This window comes from Callorhinchus milii, unplaced genomic scaffold (genome assembly GCF_018977255.1).
Source record: "Callorhinchus milii isolate IMCB2004 unplaced genomic scaffold, IMCB_Cmil_1.0 Scaffold32, whole genome shotgun sequence".
Classification (NCBI taxonomy): domain Eukaryota; kingdom Metazoa; phylum Chordata; class Chondrichthyes; order Chimaeriformes; family Callorhinchidae; genus Callorhinchus; species Callorhinchus milii.
The window spans coordinates 330,801-351,380 of record NW_024704773.1 but is presented as its reverse complement, the minus strand read 5'-3'; the positions used below and the strand labels follow the sequence as shown (position 1 = coordinate 351,380).

The 20,580-nt window shown below is 43.1% G+C and overlaps 1 protein-coding gene and 1 non-coding gene across 2 annotated transcripts in view; both read left to right on the top strand.

The window, feature by feature from the left end:
* The window catches only part of focad (focadhesin), a 101,385-nt gene that overhangs the window by 67,987 nt on the left and 12,818 nt on the right, over positions 1–20,580 (top strand). The window contains 11 exon segments of the mRNA XM_042345172.1: positions 112–350; positions 1,959–2,048; positions 3,630–3,777; positions 4,963–5,082; positions 5,901–6,023; positions 6,878–6,955; positions 7,735–7,806; positions 10,953–11,055; positions 13,979–14,059; positions 15,722–15,850; positions 19,688–19,803. Coding sequence (XP_042201106.1) covers positions 112–350; positions 1,959–2,048; positions 3,630–3,777; positions 4,963–5,082; positions 5,901–6,023; positions 6,878–6,955; positions 7,735–7,806; positions 10,953–11,055; positions 13,979–14,059; positions 15,722–15,850; positions 19,688–19,803 — 1,299 coding nt within the window.
* Positions 859–930, top strand: trnav-cac. The gene has a single exon. It is a non-coding gene; the product is annotated as a tRNA-Val (tRNA).

Here is a 20,580-nt window from a genome sequence, read left to right as displayed (position 1 = left end):
ACAAGGGGTGAGAGATGGATTGTAAAGTGGTGGCATCTTTACTGGGGAAGACGGTAACAAGAAGCCTGTTTAATACTTAACTTGGTGATTTTGCATTTCTGATTGTCGCAGAGGTCGTACTCTGGTGAGAACAAGGCCAGTGCCATCGCTCGTTCCTGTGCCACCACCGCCCTGACTCTGCTGGTGCCGGTCCTGATCACGTCGCGCAGAGAGAGCATCGAGGAGGTCCTGAGCATCCTGACCTCAGGGTTACCGGGGAAGCCAAGCGCCGACGAGTCTCAGGCAGTTCAGTTCCACACGGGGCTGGCCACGGGAATGTTCCTATCACGCCTGTACGAGGAGAGAGTCAGGTAATTACTGTGGTCTCCAAGCCTCCCCTCCATTTGAACTTTCCACAATTTGTGTTTAACCTTTTTAACAAGTGTTTTGTTTTCTTCCACGGATAAGCCTGGTTGCGAATAAGATCTTTCAGCAACAATTAGATTCTTCATCATAACAGTACATTCCATATCTGCCAAACGTTGGATGTAAGATGCTTAGCAAAGAGCTGGTGTCCTGTGAATCACCAATTGTATCCCACGAGCCAGAATTCATGGACACCCCGATTGGGAATGGCATTGGGTGGGGGGGTGGTTGTGGGGGGGATGATTGTTCCATCTCCCACATCTCATGTCCATTCAACAGGATAAATATTTACTCCTTCATCATATCCAGGCTGAATTCTCTTGCTCAGTCTCTCTCTCGCCCTCTGTATCTCTCTCTCACTCCATGTGTGTCTCTCTCTCTCTCTTGCACTCTGTCTCTCTCGCTCTGTCTCTCGTGCTGTTTCTCTCACGCTCTTATAGCTCAGTCCCGTGGAGTCCTGTAGCTCAGTGGTTAGAGCTCTCGCCTCACAAGCGAGAGACCTGGGTTCGATTCCCAGCAGGGCAAAACCTTGGGCAAGTTTCCTTACTCCACACACCTGATAATAATCCCTCAAAAAAATCAATAATAAATTGGTCATTTCAATCCACGACTGTTTGTGGGACACTGCTGTGCGCAATTGGCTGCCGCGTTTCACTCACAAATATACAGTCAATTAATTCACTTCGCAGTATATTCTGTGAAGCACTTTGAGACGTCTAGAAGACGTGAAAAGCGCTATATTAAATGCAAGGATTAATATTATCTCCTTCTCTCGCACTCTTGTCTCTCTCTCTCCTGCTCTCTATATCTCTTGCCCTCTCTCTCACTCTGTCTCTCGCTATCTTGCTCTGTCTATATCTCACTCTTTATCTCTCTTGCTTTTTCTCTCGCGCTTTGTCTATCTCTTGCTCTATCTTTCTATGGTCTCTCTCTCTCACTATTTGAGCGCATTGGGACATCCTCCCGACGTGAAAGGCGCTCTATAAATGGAATGTTGTTGTTGTTCTCTTGCCCTGTCTCTCTCTCTTACTTTCGTTCTATCTGTCTTATCTATCTCTCTCTCTTTCTCTCTCATCAATTCTCACAATTATTTCTCCACAACCAACAAAAAAAAAGTGGAGATCAAAACCTTTGCACTGTTTAGCAGGAGTTTGTGGATAGGTGCAATAAATTGACAAAATGGCATTTCAGATGATGTCCGAGACTCCAGTAGCTTTGTAAAAGATGCTGGATGTGTTGTCAGTGCAAGTGCAGTTGCGCACTGCAATGCAAACTAAAATAAGGTGCAAACAAAGAATAATATTCCAGATAACAGAAGCTATCTAGAATTGGCGTTAATTTTGAATTCTTAATTTCCTCTACGGCCGCTTTTTTTCCCTCTCCCCCCGCCACCATCCCCAATTTTGTTTTGTCCAAATGAAGTTAGAAAGTTAAATGTATATCCATTGATACTATATTGTGCATTAAATTACTGAATGCACAGAAGCAGAATCCTGTACGTGAAATAGAAACAATGTAAAGATTACAATGTTTGTTGTATTGTCTCATTGCAGTGACGTCTCAGGGCAGAAGATGAACCTGCTGCTCATGAAGTCCCTTGATGCTCTGGAGAAATGCTGCTTTGACACAAGCTTGGAATATAAGTATGGTTTCAGCTGTCAGATTTTCCCTTCTTCCTTCCTACTATCTATTGCTCTCGCTCGGGCACTAGCTCTCTCGCTCGCCGGGCACTAGCTCTCTCGCTCGCCGGGCACTAGCTCTCTCGCTCGCCGGGCACTAGCTCTCTCGCTCGCCGGGCACTAGCTCTCTCGCTCGCCGGGCACTAGCTCTCTCGCTCGCCGGGCACTAGCTCTCTCGCTCGCCGGGCACTAGCTCTCTCGCTCGCCGGGCACTAGCTCTCTCGCTCGCCGGGCACTAGCTCTCTCGCTCGCCGGGCACTAGCTCTCTCGCTCGCCGGGCACTAGCTCTCTCGCTCGCCGGCACTAGCTCTCTCGCTCGCCGGGCACTAGCTCTCTCGCTCGCCGGGCACTAGCTCTCTCTCTCTCTGTTTTTCTTGCCTTTTGTCGCTCTTGCTCTGTCTCTCTTTCTGTTTCTCACCCTTTCTTGCTCTGTCTTTCTCGCTCTCTTACTTTATCTCTCCCATGCCACCATTCAAACACAGAACCTTTAATAGTTTGAAATGTGTACATCTTTGCATTTCCAAACACTTGAGGGTTTTGTTTTGTGTTACGAGACGTTACCCTGCTGCTGTCTTTTCACTGCAGCTCAAAACATTCAATGAGCAGTTCCTTGTTTACAAGGGATTTGTAACTCTGAGAGCAGAGAGCCTGCCCCTCCCCTGTGTACTGAGACTCTGGACTGCTCCACAGTTCTGTTCCTCTATGTTGTGGGAAAGCAGGGGATGTGTTAAAAGAACTTACCTTGTTATCATTTCTCCATTTCTAGGGAATGGGATTCCTTTGGGCTGTGCCCCAGAGGCAAAAATACCAACTGCAATGAACCCCAGTTAACTGCTAATTCTACTTCATATATAGCCATTCGCTGAGACAATTGATTCATTCAAAAGGGAATTGAATAAGGAGGAGTGAAAACATAGGTGTCAGGCAAGCTTGGTTGGTCGCACTCTCACCTCTGAGTGGGAAGGTTGTTGGTTCAAGCCCCACTTCAGGATTACGAACTCATAGTCTAGGACAGTGATGGGAGAGCATTCCATTGACAGAGGTACCGTCCTTCGAATGAGATCCCTTGATGCTATTTGTGAAGAGAAGGCAATTTCTCCTGGTGCCCTGTTCAAAAATTCCCCCTAAATAAAATTTGTGATTCACTTCAAAACTGTTTGTGGTATATTGCTGCACGCACATTGACAAACAATTTTGCCTAGAAATACACTAACTATACAAAAATCCTGAGATGTTTGATGTGATAAGGTGCAGCATCAGATGCAAGGATTATGGGGAAAGAGCATGATTAAAATAAAAACTTAACAAAACCTAGGCAACCACAGCACAGAACGATGTGTTTCTTTCTGTGCTGAAATTTCCTGTTTGTTATTCTTAAATGTCAGTGCAGAACAAGGAATGTGGGCTTCCCGGAAGGTGTTGCAAGATCACAATATTGGTCTGGATGAAGAAGGCCCTTCCAACGTATTAAGATACATTTCTTGAAACCTTGCAACAACTTCTGCTATAGATTTTAATGATGTTTTGTTGCTTCTATGTTTGCAGTACAGGAGCCATCCTGGGAGTGGGGCTGGTTATATCCCTCATGAGTCACAGCAGCCAAACGGAGTCCCGTGTGCATGTCTCTATCACCCTCGACAAACTCTGTAACCGTTTGGATGAGAGTGCGACTGAGAGCAGGACGCTGCAAGAGGTATGACTGTTATTTAGGTTCTCATCTCTGTTGGGGCTGGAAAAAAACCTTTCATAACGTGATGTAAATTGTAGCATTGAATGTAACAATACCAACCCCCACTTAAATAACCTGGACCAAAGCAGAAACTTCTGTAAGAAATGTATAGAGCCTCTTTCAAATGCTTCATAGTTCTAGGTAAATACTGTTCCATAAAAGCAGCACTTTGTCTGGTTGTCTTAATGACAGGATCTCGCCTCTTATCCTCACCCCAAAACTCTTTACCTTTTCTTCACCCCACCCCACCCCCGCCAAACTAAAGACAATAGACAAAAAGTTTACAGTGGAGCCTAATGTATGTCGATTCATAGCAGGAGTTGCTGACTCCTGCCAGGGACGAGAGTATGTCACACCAAGCTGCGGGCACTCCACTCTACCACAACCTACTTCCAGATACAGAGATCCTGTGGGTCAGGATGACACATGTCTGGTTACCAGCATGAAGCGCTATTAGGAACTCCGCTGTTGCACGTAGATTCTTACCAAGTTCTTGGTAAGTTCACCCTCATCCTCCCTGTTTACCTGAGCCAGTCAGGATTGAAACTGCACATACAAAAGTGGGGAAACCTGACCTCTGCCCTGAGTCCCAGATGTAACAGGTTTGAAACTGCCTTGGGTCTCCGCTGTTTCTTTTTAATTTCAACACATGCCACAATAAATGTGTTTTAGGAAGTTATATAATGTATGGAATGCAGCATGAATGTAAAACGATGGTTATTTCTTGTACCAAGGAAAGGTTGTGCAATTGTTTACAGGGATATATGTCTAGGATTATATCCAAGATACTTTAAAACTTTGGTTGTGCTTCTTTAAGTGATTTTTTTGTTTCCAAAAATATGTTGCCCAGCTCCCATGCCTAAGCAAGTTGGTAAAGGCTCAAAATTTTTCAAGGTTCAATACCCAGACTGGGCGAGTTAGCTGATCTTTCTGGACCCGCAGTTGTTCACATTTAGCCTCAGGAATCCTGGGAAAAGGGGTGGGGAATAAAGCTAAGCATCTGAACTAGTCTTGAACATCTTCTGGCCCCAGGAGACCATTGGCTTCGCATGTAGTGAGCTGTGAATTTGATCACTTAACTTCTGACACTGGATTGTGTAAACTGAACCAGTCAGTGAGATTGTCATAAACATCACCTTTTGTTCTCAGGTACTGGCCTATTCAGTGGCCTGTGTGACTGTCTCTGCTTTCAATGCTGGTATCAAACAAGCCAATGAGGTCGAAGAGATCATGAACAAGCTGCGATCTCTGACCGAGCAAAACCAACAGGTCCGTTTTAATTGTGTTCTTGTGCCCACAATTAGACGTTGTAAAGTTTCACCTAGTCTTAGCCTGTAAGACCATTTTGTCTTGATACTTCAAAGGATGCAGAATTGTGGAAAGATTCTCCATTTTTCATTTTTAAGATACTTATTTTTAACAATTATTCAATAAAGGCTGAATTTAGGAATTTACAGAGTTTACTACAATTCTGCAGGATCTTTATTTCCAAGATTTTTTAATTTTAACAGGTTAAGACTAGATTGAATTTCAGAGCTTTGGAGTTACATTATTATATAAAATGTTTGATATTTTTAAAATTCTGTCTTTAACCGTGTTAATATAAAATGCTTGTGAATCAAAGCTGTGTCTCAGCTAACAAGGAGATGAGTGCCCTCACATCTCAACGTGATGCACGGTATCTTGTGAGGGACACTGACTGAAGTGGGTTTCCGTCAGACAAACTTGTTGCAAATCCTGGTCAAAGAAGACTAGAGCTCCAACCATGATGTGAAGTGTGCTTATACTTGGACATTGTATGGAGATTGGAGCAGGGAAGACCTGGGCGTGGATGATTGATTTGGGATCAGGACTCCTATGAAGATCCTATGAAAGGCTTGGTAAAGGGGTGTGCTGGAGATTCCCCTAAGTTGTTACTTCAGTCACCAATCCATCAACCCCTATTTTCGAGCCCTGCTTTCCATTTCTGTATTCAGATCCCTATCCAGCAAGCAATCAAATCTGCACGGATAAATGCATATTATTCATGGCGTACACTGTCCACATCAATTGCTCTGAATATTATCATTTGACCGTTTTATTCTTAGACTTCAGGATTTGCTTTGGCTCTGGGAACAATAGTTCATGGGCTGGCAGTCTGTGGCCATGGCAAAGCTGAAGACCTCAACAACCGACTACTTTCTGCTTGGCTGAAGATTCTCCTGGCTGAGGTAAGGCTAACAGATCAACACTGATTAAAATCAGCCTGTTCATACTATTCCTTTAGATCTCTCCATCGGTTCAGGATCTGCTGAAATACAGGGCAAACCCCGTTATATTCTGGATCTATTGTCCCAGCTACTGCAATGTAAGCAAAGCTTCCAGGTCATCAGGTCATCGCTGATCCTGCCGCGGTCATTGCTGATGTTGCCGCTGACATCACTTCTTGCGCATTGCACATGCGCACTATCACAAGAAACCCCACTAACGTAGGGGACTTGTCACAAAGACAATTGTGATCACAAACCCTGGGTTTTGATACATCTGAACTAATAGGATGAAAAGATAATTTTTTCCATCTTACTTGAAATATCTTAAGCAAATTTTGTTTGAAAGAGTAGTTTGTTTCACAGTTTGCAAAATTAACCATTTGCCATGAATTAATTCAAAAACAAATCTCAAAAGTATGAAGTTTTTGGAATCAAGAAATTATTGTTCAAACTCACATCTACAGCTCCAAAGATATGCTGCATATATTTAGGAACTGGTATGCTATGCGGTTGATTACGCCTGATTTAATGGATTTACTATTTACAGTCTATGCAGGCAAGCCGATGTCCGCGATAGCCTCTCAGCTCATCTTGTTAAAGTGATTTCTTCTGTAAGATAGAAAGCCTGTAGCGGTAACCAGGATTTCCTGGAAGGCTTTAGTTCCTTGTGTTTTCTGTGAGAAAATATTTGATTATCTGATGCTTATAATGTGTGCCATTTGTACTGTTGTTGATTTCAGTGCACTCATGTTCAAATAACCCATCTCTTCCAACAGTTTAATTGATGCCATTTAATGTCCTCATTTCTCCTACAGGGTTGCCCCACAATGCACCGATTAGCTGCGGTAAATGGTTTGGTGTCTTTGGTGGGATCTGAGAGCTCCCTGATACAGGTACGTTTCACAGTTCGTGGTGGGGGCGGGGGTGGTGATTCTCATTGCTCAGGGGGAAATTTTTTTTAAAAAAAAGTTGGATCATGGCTTGAGCATGGTTTTACGAGGGGGTAGTTAATCTCTCACAGAGTGTAACAAATTGGATTTCACATGCGGAGAAATCGAACTTTCACAGTAATTTTGACATTTCTCACCTGTTTAGATTTCTCAACAGTTTAGATTGGGTGGACTCACTTTATTGTTGACAAATACAAATGTAAAGTTTCTAGGGCCTTTCATGTTAGAAGGACGTCGCACGAAGCTTAACAGTGTTGGCTGTGAAAAAACCTTTCTCTGGTGCTTTTCATATGACAACTAACACCATGATAATATCACATCTTGCATTTTGTTCTTCCCCTACGATTGAATCATTGGGAGAGTCCCATGATCAGATAACTACTTTCCAGTGTTAGAACTAGTCAGTGCTCTAAGTTGACACAGCAAGACTTAACTTCTGTGCACATAGTTTGGAGTTACAAAATATTTAAAACGCCCAACATATCACCTTTATCCAGAAATGTGGAGGACTGCGCACACTCAGGTTGCTATAGCTACGAGACGCAGAGTGTATAATTATGACATATAAAGTAGAATTCAAGTCATTAGCAATGAAGTCTCCCTCAAAGAACAGGTTCCGGAGAACCAGATCTGCTCTGTGAGGGACTCTCTACGGATACTCTTAAGAAGATCCCTCCTGTTGTACTGAACCCTTTGTCATATGTTCTTTCTTTGATGCCCAGCTGAAGTCAGACACCATCCAGTCCTCCCAGTTTCAGTCTAAGCTGAATGAAGTTATCCGAGCAATAACTCAGGTAAGGTTTGAGATGCATCACAATACAATGTTAGTTTTAATACGAGGACCACTGAGATGAACCTTTTATGTAGCTCTTTAAATATTTCCCATTTCCCGTGAGGATTGGTTACCGGAGATACCACCTGGCCATTCAATGGAAGCCCCTGTTAAAAATTTGCCTACACTCTCCAGCTCTGCTACCATTGACCGAAGTGAGCACAGCTTGGGCAAGACTCATTGTGAACAGTGAAGGCTGTAGTGAAAAACGTTCCTTGCTCAATTGCACTGTGAACCATTTGAGCCAGCCAGTGACCTGCTTTTTGGAAGAACTATGAGTTATGGGGCTGGGGTGGACCTGGGCTGGGGAAATTCTCACCCCCATGAGGAAGGAAAGAGGTACAAACCTGAGAGAAGAGGGAGTGGTCCAAGAGCAACTGAGGTCTAAGGGAAGGGTAGGCTCAGAGGAACAATAACCAATCCTTTCAATCACTTTTCATTGAGTTTTATTGCAATTGAAATCAATTTTTTTGGTGGGTGGGGGGGAAGTCCCTTTGATAACAGATGAGTGGGAACTTTACCAGCACATACTCTGCCCTGACAGTTTACTTTAAATCCCAACCTTGAAGAGCAGCCATGAATGAAGCATAAGCAATTTTTTAAAAAAAATCTATTTCTCACACTAGCTGACCTTCAGGCTTTCTGCAAGATTGCTGATTTAATGCTGATCAGGCTCATTAGACACATGGTAGAAAAATATGTGATTCTTAAAACGAACAGGGAGAGAGAGAGAAGAGAGGGGGATGGGAGTGAGTATTGGGTGCGGGAGGAATTTCATTCCACTGCAGTGGAAATTAACTGAGGACAAGAAGTAAAAGGCTTGTGGTGCTGAGCAACTGTGCCACCCAATCCCCTCCAATCCTGAGTCTGTGTCAAATTGGCATGATAAGAACTTTATATTTCCACATGTGGAATTATTGATTTAATCCCCTTAAAATGTTGTGCTATATTTACATAGAATGTGGATATTAATTGTTTAAAAATTATATTTACAATCTAAATAGCACAACTATAGTTTGCATGCACAATGGGGGTGGGGGGTTGGGGGTAGGGAATCACTAAATGCATTTGCTTTGTGCTAAATTCTTTTGCAGTTCACAGTGACATTGGTTGGCTTTCTGTGCACTTTCTTCTTATGACATTTTAACTGCTCCTTGGATGACTTCCACAACTTGCTCTCAAATGGTTGCATGAGAGACTTTTATGAGCCCTGTTGTTTATTTCAATATAGTCTGTAAATGTGGGAGGATTCTCACTGCAGTTCCGTTTCCATTTGATCGTGTCGAATTCAGACCAATCGCAGTGTTGACCATATTTATGAAGTCACTTTAATGGCCAAGCTATAGTTTGACAGTCCGGTTGTGTTACTGTCTGGCTCATTGGATTCTATGAGGTAGAGGAGGGTGGATATTTCACTTCTTATTTCACCATGGGTGCGGCATTTATCTATAGATTCTTAAAAACCTGTGGGTTGCGCCTTAAAAAAAAACTTCTTGCTGCCCGCACCACCTCCATGATCGCTCAATGGGTAAAGATCTCTGTGTTGTCTCTCCCTAACTTCTCCACACACCAGAGGAGGAAGAAAATTGGAGGAGATAAAGCACACTGGCTTATTTTTATGTTTTAATGTAATGCCAACAACTTACTAAAGATATTGACATATTTTGTTTGTGGCAGGCATTAGTAATGGGCCTGTATACCAAGTTCCAAAAGACCATCAAATCTTTTTCTGCCACACGTAAAATAAACTCCCAAGTAGAGGAACATCAATGTTTATTTTTATTTTCTCATTTAGCAGGTCCTTTTTGGCTGAAGAAACTGACATGACCATTCATGTGTAAAGTAGCTTAGATTTAATAGCTTATCGGAGTTAGGTGGATATGTCTGTTTTTAATTTATTGATAAAAGTTATTCACACAGAAACCTTCCACGGTTCTTCAAAGTGATTCACAGTCTTGAGAAACTTGGGACGTGGAGAGGGGAAGTGAAAGATCGCACAGAATTGATCTCTTTCCCCACAGAGAGTGACGGAGAATCTAACTGGGAATAATTCTGTGCTGCTCTTATATCCCTCCCTGCCTCCTTGTGGCCAATACAAGTGTCATTGGTGCACATCTAAAGGCAGGGTTTGCATTTCATCACTGGAGACTTGCAGATGTTTCAAGTATGCAGACAACCAAAAGAGCCTGGTGTTTTTTCGTCTTTCATTTTCTTGAAAAAAAATCTGGGTCAAAAGAATTTGATTAGACTGTACATCGTATAAAATGCCTTTAACGTCAGATCAGAACATGCGGCATAATTTATCTTGCATGAAATTGTTTTAATTTGTGTCCGTCTCATTCAAGCTGTGTGGCATAGCAGTAATAAAATGCGACCACTTTGGAACACACTGTTAGCGTAATGCAAAGCAGCTGTTGGACTGAATCACAGTTGCAGAGCCGGCTTTGTTCATTCATTAAACATTCGCGGACAGGTTACTTTTACGGGCCCTTGCCTCTCTCTCTCTCTCTCTCTCACTTGCAGCAATGAGACTTGCTGAATGAAAAAAATAATAACAATAATCCTTATATTTAATACAGTACCTTTTACATCGGGAGAACGTCTCACAACACTTGACAGGATATATTGTACAGTGAAGTCACTGAGTGTTTTATGGGTGAACACAGCAGCCAATGTGCTCACAACAATGTTCCACAAAAGGTCATGAATTCAATGACCAATTTTATCAGAGGATTGTTAGTCAGGATACTGGGAAAAACTCAAGGAATATTACTATAGAGGAATATTACTGTAGGGGAAGACCTTCCCCTACAGGCCTTTCAATATGAGGCCTTCCCTCTCTCTCACACACATACACAACACCCCACCCCCAAAAAGTTTAGTAGTGTACTATTTAAAAATATATCCTTTTATGCACAAAATCCAACTCCAAAAAAATTAAATTATTTAACAGTGTGTGAGAAAGGTTGCCCTTTTCTCATTTATGTGAACTGCTGTAAGCTACGTCTCATTTTATTTTTGTTTGCACGTGATCCCACCATGAAAGGTGCTATGTAAGTGTGAATTGTATTGAATGTACATTTTCTAATGCATTATTTTTAAATCTAGACTATTAGCTTTTCTGGAGTAATTGGGCTCCAATCCAATGCTGCATACTCTTTGGGACATCTGCATCTAACCAACATGTCCTTCAGTCAGAGCAGGACATCAGGTCAGTTGAACTATTAAAAATAGTTTATAAAGGGTTTTGCAGCTAACACACAGCAGGAGCACATACTGAGGGTTACACAAGCACAAGCATCTAAACCCTGAGTGCTTGTTACTGTCTTGTATATTCAGAGGCCCCTTCTGTGTTGAAAATGTGTTTGTTTCTATATTACACAAGCCAATATTTTAATAAGTTCAGAATGCTTAATTTTGTTTAACTATTCTCAGTAGAATCAATGTAGGTGATTATTATTATAAAATCCCTTTTTTATAACAATAAAATGTGTATTTGATATGGTGCCTTTCACTTCGGGAGGATGCCTCAAAATACAGGATTTACTGTAAAGTGTAGTGACTGTCCATTTCGTAGGCCATTATTGGTGATCAGCTGCTTAGGAAGAGAAGTTTTACTGAGATGAGACTTTTTTGAAAGAAGTTGATGGGAGGGATATTTGACATGTTAACATAGTATAATAATTGTTACATTTGTTATAATGCTTTTCACATTGGAAGCTATGTCACATCCACAATTCCAGGGTCCAGTCTTTTTTCAGCTGAATGATTTCAGTAGCTTTTGGGGAGAAAAAAATCTGTGTCCTATTATAACCAGATGGAAGGGTGAACCAGATGTGCTTACTACAGATCGGCACATTTTGACACACTTTCACCATATAGCAGACAATATGAATACTTGAAAATCTGCAAAATTCAATTTGGGCTCAAAATTGTGGTCTGGGTCTCACTTGTAAGTCACCTTGGTTTACAGGGTCCCATTTTTTAATATTAATAATACTTGCATTTGATATAAAGCCTATAACATTGAAAAATCTCAAAGTATTTGCTATTAAGGGTTCTAATTGTATATTTGTAGGTAAATGTGGCAGCAAATTTACGCAGAACAATGTCCCACAAACATCCAGGAACTGAGATCAATTTATCTAGAGAATTGTTGGCCAGGACACTGAGGAAGTCCCTTTACTTTTTAAATAGAGCCATGGAATCTTTAACGTTCACCTGAACAGGGGGACAGGTCCTCAATTTAATGTCTCATACAAAGATGAGCACCCCCAGCACTGCATTAGTGTCAACCTAGATCATGAGCTCAAAGTGGAGTTTGAACTCACAACATTCTGACTCAAAAGGCAAGATTGCTATCAACTGAGCCAAGACACTGCAAGATAGATTATTTGTAGATTTATAGAGCAACAGCCATATGTTAATGAGCTTAGCTTTTAGTAACGTATAGCTGTCTCTATCATTTTCAAATTAAATTGACCTGAAGAGTAAGTTTCCCAAATTACCGGGATGTCTACTGGCTGAGATTCTACTGTGTTTTGAGGGAGAAGTTTTTTTTTAATTGAATTCCTACACCTGTTTCCAACTTTAGGCAATTGTTTTTAAGAAAACTCAATGTGCACAAAGCCACGTTAGTGCTCGTTGCAACTTCACAGACACCAAATCAATCTTCAACCAAGACCATAAGGTAGTGCAGTGTTCTGTACACACACTGCACAGTGACTGTGTCTACAACTGGAAGTTTTTTTGGGGGGAAATCAACTTTTTTTCTGGAGACCCTGATTCACAGATTTTTTTTACATATCTTTTATACAATGCAAATGTCAGAATTTATTTTTAAAAAATACACCATGTTAGGCTGGGGAAAAATGGGTTTGTATTAAAAAATCTTTCTTTTTTTCTCTCTCTTTCTCCACGCACCCCACATACTTTAATGTGACCCACAGTACAGCATGCACACTGTGCGTCTGCAGATGCAGCATTTTTCCAGTGATTAAGCTACCAGGACGCTAGGATTACTTGCCTGGTTGCCATGAAACCGACTCATGCATTTTGCTGGCGCTCAGGGAGCTGACGAGTGCAACTGAATATGACAGCAGGCTTTTGCTTGTCAGCATCAACTTTGAAACATGCTTTTGATGTGTGTTTTTAACCATCTGTCTGCTATTTAATTAGGACTTTGAGTTTTTATATAAAAAGAAGTGAACCTGTCAGTTCAAACTGATGTGTTGCCCTCTGCAAAAAATGCCTTTTTGTGCAGATGGGACTGAATTCCTGTTGATTACATGTATTTTTTTAAATGTGTTTATTTTTTAAAAAACTCTACTACTCCGAAACACCGCCAGACTACGGCACTACCTCACCCCTTGCTGCTGAAACTCTGGTCCACGCCTTTATCACCTCAAGGCTGGACTATGGGAACTCTCTCCTCGCCGGCCTTCCCGGCACCTCCCTCCACAAGCTGCAGGTCATTCAGAACTCTGCAGCTCGTGTACTGTCCCGCACCAGGACCACATCACTCCCACCCTCGCTCGCCTCCACTGGCTCCCCATCCCCCAGAGGATCAAGATCCTCATCCTCACCTACAAGGCCATTCACGGCCTCGCTCCCTCCTACCTCTCCGACCTACTATCCCCCTACCTACCTGCCCGTACACTCCGTTCCTCTGGCTTCGGTCTGCTCCAAATCCCCCGCCCCAACCGCCCTACCATCGGTGGCCGGGCCTTCAGTCTCTCAGCCCCTAGGCTCTGGAACTCTATCCCCCAGTGCCTTTGCCTTGCTTCCTCCCTTTCCTCCTTCAAGGCCGGTCTCAAGACCTTTCTCTTTGACCGTGCCTTCAGCTCCCCTCTCGACTCTCTACCCCCTCCTCGCTCCCTCCCTTCCTTCCCCTCACCCTGACCATTTCCGCCCTGCTCGGGTCCTGACCCAACTGTCCAGCGCTTTGGGATGTCCTCCCGACATGAAAGGCGCTCTATAAATGGAATCTTGTTGTTGTCGTTCCAGAGGTTGCCTCACGAGTAGAATAGCAAATAAAGTCCACCACCACTCACTTTTGAAAAAAGCGGGAATCGTCTTGTGCAGTTGCAGTGTGAATTTGTTACCCTTGATGAGATCTGTTGTCTTTTTTGCAGTGCCTCCAGATTTTGGCTATCTGCCAGAGAATAGCTTCATCAGGTGTGCTGTCAATTACATCATTGATGCAGGAAAAAGAGGTATGAAATGGAAGTTGTTTGGCTGTAGGAAAAGTCTCAAGTTTATTTTTTAAATGAATAAAGAATCCAATGTGTAGTGCAATAATAAATAGTGTATTTTTGCTGGATGTCTTGACGGACTTGGATAGTTGTTGCCAAGCTTGTCCCTGGATCCAGTCAACAAGAAATGTGCAACAGTTGTGTGTATGTGTGTGAGGGGTGGGGGGGGAGAGAGAGAGAGAGTGAGGGGAGAGGGTGGAGGAGAGAGAGAGGGGCTGGAAGGGAGAGGAGGTGGAGGGGAAGAGAGGGGGGGAGAGCGGAGGGCTGGGGGAGAGAGAGTGGGGAGAGAGAGGAGAGAGAGTGTTACGCTCTGTTTTCCTACAGTATAAAACATGCACAGGTAGGTAGAATTACCTGCACAAGTCACTGGAATGTTGTGAACTTGCCTGTCTCAGTTATCACTGAGATAACCAGAGAACTGATTAGTCTCCACTCTCATGATCACCGTTGTTGGCCAGAACACCTATTTTCAAACAGCACCATTGGATCTTTAACGACCACCTGAATAAGCAAACTAGGCCTCAGTTAAAAGTTTAATTCAAAGGACAGTACCTCCAGCATTGCAGCGCACTGCCAGGCCTGAATTGAAGTGTCAGCCTCGACAATACACTCAAGGTCTTGATGTGAGGCATGAAACCCACAACCTGCTGTATAAGAGGTGAGAATGCTACCAACTGGGCCAGGCTTATCTCCCCCACCCTCAAAAAAGGAATTGTCACAATTTGGCATCAGATAATTGATTAGTATGTGTTTTAAGCTGGACTGATAACAGTTGTGAGCAACACAATTTACCACTAAGTGTTTAGCTGCGTTGTCACCATTATAAGCTCATACATAACAAACTGTCAAATGGTGACTCCCTCAGTTTGAGGTGCAAAGCGTAAGCATCCAGAGTAAGCCTCTAATGCTGGATATAAGAGTGTTTTCATAAATAGAAAACATCAGCCAATACTTTCCTGGTGCCACTAAACCAAGCTTCAGCAATGTCTCTTCAGCCTTTTGGCACCAAGATCCGTTACTGTGAAGCGCTCTGAGACGCCGGCCGGCATGGAGGGTGCTATATAAATCCAAGTGGTTGTTGTTGTTTTGGTGAACATCGGGGAGATGGGATTAAAATTTCTGTCCAGATCCAATAAACAACGGAACAGGCATGACGGGATGAATGGCCTCTCTTGATCCTTTCCAACTTTAATGTGCAGCACAAAGCTATGCTGTGTAGCTTACAACATAGAGTCACCAGGGTGGGGGATCAACTAATACAGTACAAATTTACGACGTGAAAAACACTGTATAATAAGTGAAATAGTTCAGCAGGAAATTCTGTTTCCAGTATCTACTGTATACACATATAATCTGTGAGCACAAAATCATTTTTCTAGACCAATAACTCCATCAGCACCAATAGGTTGGGGAGTTACTGCATACAAATATCCTCTTTCTCTGTTCCTTGATTTTCCATCCTGGAAAGATTTTACTTAGGAAATGTACCTTGAGAGAGAGTGACATTAATTTGTGAACACTCCATGTTGTCTCTCCCTCCCCAATATTTCCTTCCTATCACGCCACACCCCCCCCCACCCACATTTTCTATGCTGTTTTAACTTTGTTTTTGTTTTGTTCCAGGGCCTGAGTCCTTCCCTCCCCAGATGATGAAGGTTTTGTTAGGGCCCATTGCAGCTTGTGGGAACAGTTATCAATATCCTCCTGTTAACTGGGCAGCCATTCTCTCTCCCCTTATGAGGCTAAATTTCGGTAAGTTGTGATTTAAAAACCTGTAAGAATACAATGTATTAAGGACATCTCTTAAGACAGCAGTGGCTAACAAGTGGAGGGTGGAGAGGCAATGGTAGAGCCGGGTGATGTTGCAGAGGTGAGGGAAGGCAGAACGGGTCATGGCACGGATGTGGGACATTTACTAGCATGTTTCGGCACGAAAAAAAGGCAGCGCTGAAAAAAACGGTAATACTGGCATTATAATTACATTTACCCGGAAATTCCGGCTTTCCGAACTGGATCCCCCCCCCCCCCCACTCTCCCCTTTGGGTAGCTGGAGGTTTAGTGTATAATTGTATTGTGACTTGAGTATTTCAGTGTAGAATCCATAAGAACTTTCAAAAGAAAATCTAAGCAAATATTTGGAAAGAAAACATTTAAAAGGGTTTGGAGAAAAGGCAAGGGAGGAGTGGGACCAAACGAAGAGCCAGCACAGACATAATGAGCCGAATGGCTTTTTTTGTGCTGAACTATTCGATGATTCTGGTTTGGATTAGAGGACAAAAGAATCCAGCTTCCACTTCCACAATGTTACAAGAAATAGGGTTATTAATAATTGTGAAACATTATAATTGGCTGGTCAATAATGTTTTTAGAAGGTCTATTACTGTACAGGATTTAAACAGTGATTACTCTCCTGCATGATGAAAACATGCGTAGAAAGAAGGTTCCACAATCGCCTTATCTCAAATCTATGGGGAAATACATAATTAAACTCAGCATTGAGCACTGGCCTCCCAATCAGGGTTAGTATCTCTGCTGGATTTAGGAGGCTGAGTACAGACCTGTAATGTATCCACACAGGATTAGCTCCCAGCGACTTTATTGCTTCACTGAAAACAATAAGCAGGAGCGGGTGAGGCTGAACAAGGAAATATCAAATTATCGCAAACCTTGGAAATGCTGCAAATATAAGCCTTCTGGTTTGAGGACCAGTTGGAAAGTTGTAAATTTAATACATTTTATAAAATAATGTGTGTGTGTGTATATATATCTGTGGAAAAATATCAGAATAATATTGTTCCTTTGACTATTTCTTCAATTGCTTTCTTTCCAAAGAAAAATACATACAACTTATTTTTCAAACAAATTTGGGGAGTAGCTTTAATGAGTCTATTTGCAAGCTCTTTCGGTCCTTGCTGGAAATGATGAGGGGTTTCAGCACGCCAGGGTCATCCAAGGTTAATGTCTGTGTCCAGCGTGGTAGTCAGCCTGATATTATTGAGCCTGTTGTTTTCAGATGGACTGGTTCCTGCTGTGGGGATTGTAACTTGCTGTTGATTTGGACCGTGTCAGACCCTGCTGTTATGGCATTGCTCCAATGCGGTAGACTAGGCAAAAGAATCTTCGCTGGTTTTCATCCATGGATGGTTAACGCAATATCTGCACAGGGGGTTTCAAAGAGAAATGTTAGCATAGTAAATGATAAATGTTTTTATATATTCTCTCTCGCCTTTTCCCCTATGGCCCACGTCCTATTAACCAATCACATTTTGCCCTTGTATTTCTAGTACGTCCATGGAAATTCCTTTCTACCTGGGTGAGCTGGTTTGCCAAGTTTCAGCTCACTGAAATGAAAGCTAATATTACAGCAATAAAGGTTTATTGCATAGAATTGCAAAAACAGCAACAAGATTACATTTCTATAGCGCCTGGAGGCACTGGACAGTCAGTGTTTCAGACCTGAGCTGGGGGTCAGGATCAAGGAGGGTGGAGGCCAGTGGAGGTAGGAGGGTGACTGAAGGCACGGTCGAAGAGGAGGGTCTTGAGACAGGTTTTGAAGGAGGCAAGGGAGGGGGAGAGGCGGAGGGACTTCAGAATGGAGTTCCGGAGGATGGGGACAGAGTGGCAGAAGGCCCACCCGCCAATGGTGGGGTGGCCGAGGTGGAGGACATGAAGCAGGCCGGAGCCCGCTGAGCGGAGGGAACAGATAGATTGGTAAGGGGCTAGGAGATCGCAGAGGTAGGGGGATTGCGGAGCCTGGTGCGGGAGAGGACACAGGCTGCAGAGTTCTGGATGATCTGCAGCCTGTGGAGGGAGGAGTTGGTGAGGCCGACAAGCAGGGAGTTTGTGTCGTCAAGCCTGGATGTTGTGAGTGCGTGTATGAGGGTCTCGGCGGCCTGAGGTGTGAGACAGTGGCGGAGCCGGGCGACATTGCTGAAGTGAAGGGAGGCAGAGCGGGTCATGGCACGGATGTGGGGTAGAAAGGATAGTTGAGGGTCAAACAAGACACCTAGTTTCCAGACTGGCTCAGTGAGGTGGAGTGTGCAAACATGGATAGTGATGCTGTCAGCACCTGAGGTGAGGAGGTGCTGACAGGAGCCAATCGGGAGAGCCTCGGTCTTGTTGACGTTCAACAGTAGAAAGTTAGCTCTCATCCAGGACTTAAAACACTACAGCATGAAATCAGACCATTTAACCCAACAAATCTGTGCCAGTTTTGACACTCCAAAGAAGCCTCCTCCCCTCTGATTCCCTAATTACTGGCAATCAGATTTATATCAGACTCACCTTATACTTATGTCCCTTTATTTTGGAGTCACCGAAGTTTGAGACTAAGGATTACCTTTAATGCAAGTATAAAAGCTTCCCACATCTAAAACGTAACGCTTTTTAACACAATTTTAATTGAAAAATGGATTTAATTCTACTCATCCTGTTCTTATCTAATCGTCCTACCTCTTTTCTATTCCATTTTTAATAACAAGTAAAATTAATCTTTTTTTAAAAAAGGGGGTTTAAAATGTCTTGGGGGTGAAAGTTGCAATGTATTCTCGGCTTTGCTCAGCCCAATGCCTTGATCCATGAGAAAATTTAAGTGTATAGTATGATCGGCTTCTCAGAACGTTGTTAAACTGTGTCGGGGAGGGCCATTGAAAAGGGGGATCGGGACGTTCACCACCGAGACCAGTCGAAGTTTATTATTGACTGCTCTCTACCTTCAATATGTGTATTAATTAGCACCATCATATTAGTTAATGCATCACAACATTACAGTTTCTACTTTTTAGTGAGTACTGCAGCCCAGAGAAAAGTGAGGTTAGTCATCTGTTAGGGGACACTGCAGCCAAGACAGGGGTAAACACACAGTGGCATTCCAAGAGTTAAATGTCCAAATACTGACCTGGAATGCATATTTAACTCAAGAAAATGCAGAGGTTGAAAAAAAGTGCTCTGACCCACTATCCTGGGCTATAATGTACTTCTCACTTTCATTACCTTGTTAACTCTTACCAACAATACAGCAGTCAGTAATGAGCAGCCAACAGCCACAACAATGTTGCAATGAATCAATCTTATTCCCTGTAAATTAGCCGGGGCATTGAGTTTGGTAATCTATGTTTTGATTATGCAATAATGTGGAGTCCTGTAGCTCAGTGGTTAGAGCACTCGCTTTGCAAGCGAGAGACCTGAGTTCAATTCCAGGCAGAGGGCGAAACCTTGGGCAAGTTTTCTTACTCCACACAGCCTAATAATAATCCCTCCAAAACCAAAAACAATAATAAATTGGTCATTTTCAATCTACGACTGTTTGTGGGACATTGCTGTGCGCAATTGGCTGCCGCGTTCGCCCACAAATATACAGTCAATTCACTTTACAGTGTGTTCTGTGAAGCGCTTTGGGACGTCCTCCCGACGTGAAAAGCGCTATATCAAATGCAAGGATTATTATTATATTATAATAATAGAATCTTTATACTTTACACCTCCTGTGTGACCAGTAAAGGCTTATAGTAACTTTTAAGTAAACAGTGCCACACGGTGACCAGGACATTGTACTTCAGTAATGCTGTGTTTCTCCATTCCTTTCTGTAGGTGAAGGTATTCAGCGAGGCTGTACTGAGATAGCTGTGACCCAGGCACAGACGTCCCAAAGTGCTGCAATGTTCTTGGGAATGTGGCTGGCACCACCACTAGTACACAGCCTTAATGTAGGTATCAGTGCTTTACGTTTGCTCGTTTTGCAAGGGCATGCAATATGCAATGTTGGATTTTTCTGCAAATATTCACATATGTTGCTTAAACATAGCCAGTCTTTTTTCCACATTCCATTTTTTAAAATTAAAAACTCCCAATTTGAATACTGTAATACAAGTGCAGAATTGATGGTAAGATGAAAAGAAAATATGAGTGAATTGTATTCCAAACTTCAGAGGATCCAGTTCAAGATCCTGGTCCTCACCTACAAAGCCTTCCATGGCCTCGCACCACCCTACCTCTGCAACCTCCTAACCCCCTCCAACCCGCCCGCTCCCTCCGCTCAGCCAGCTCCGGCCTGCTCTACGTACCCCGACCCACGCGCCCCACCATTGGCGGGAGAGCCTTCAGCCACTCTGCCCCCAACCTCTGGAATTCCATCCCCCAATCACTCTGCCTCGCCCCCTCCTTAACCTCCTTCAAGTCCCGCCTCAAATCTCTCCTCTTCGACCATGCTATCGGTCACCACCCTTCCCCTCCCCTCCCTTCTCCCTCCCTGACCCCAGCTCGGGTCTGAAATGTTGTACTCTGTCCAGCGCCTTGGGACGTCCTCTCGACGTGAAAGGCACTATACAAATGTAATCTTGTTGTTGTTATTATACACTGCCTTCACGTAGGGTAATGACACAAGAATGCTTTACAAGGCCAGGGGTGGACACTGAGCAAGGGAGATGGGTTAAATCATTTCATCCCCTGTCAACCCCCTGGGAAAATAAGTTCTTCTGCAACAA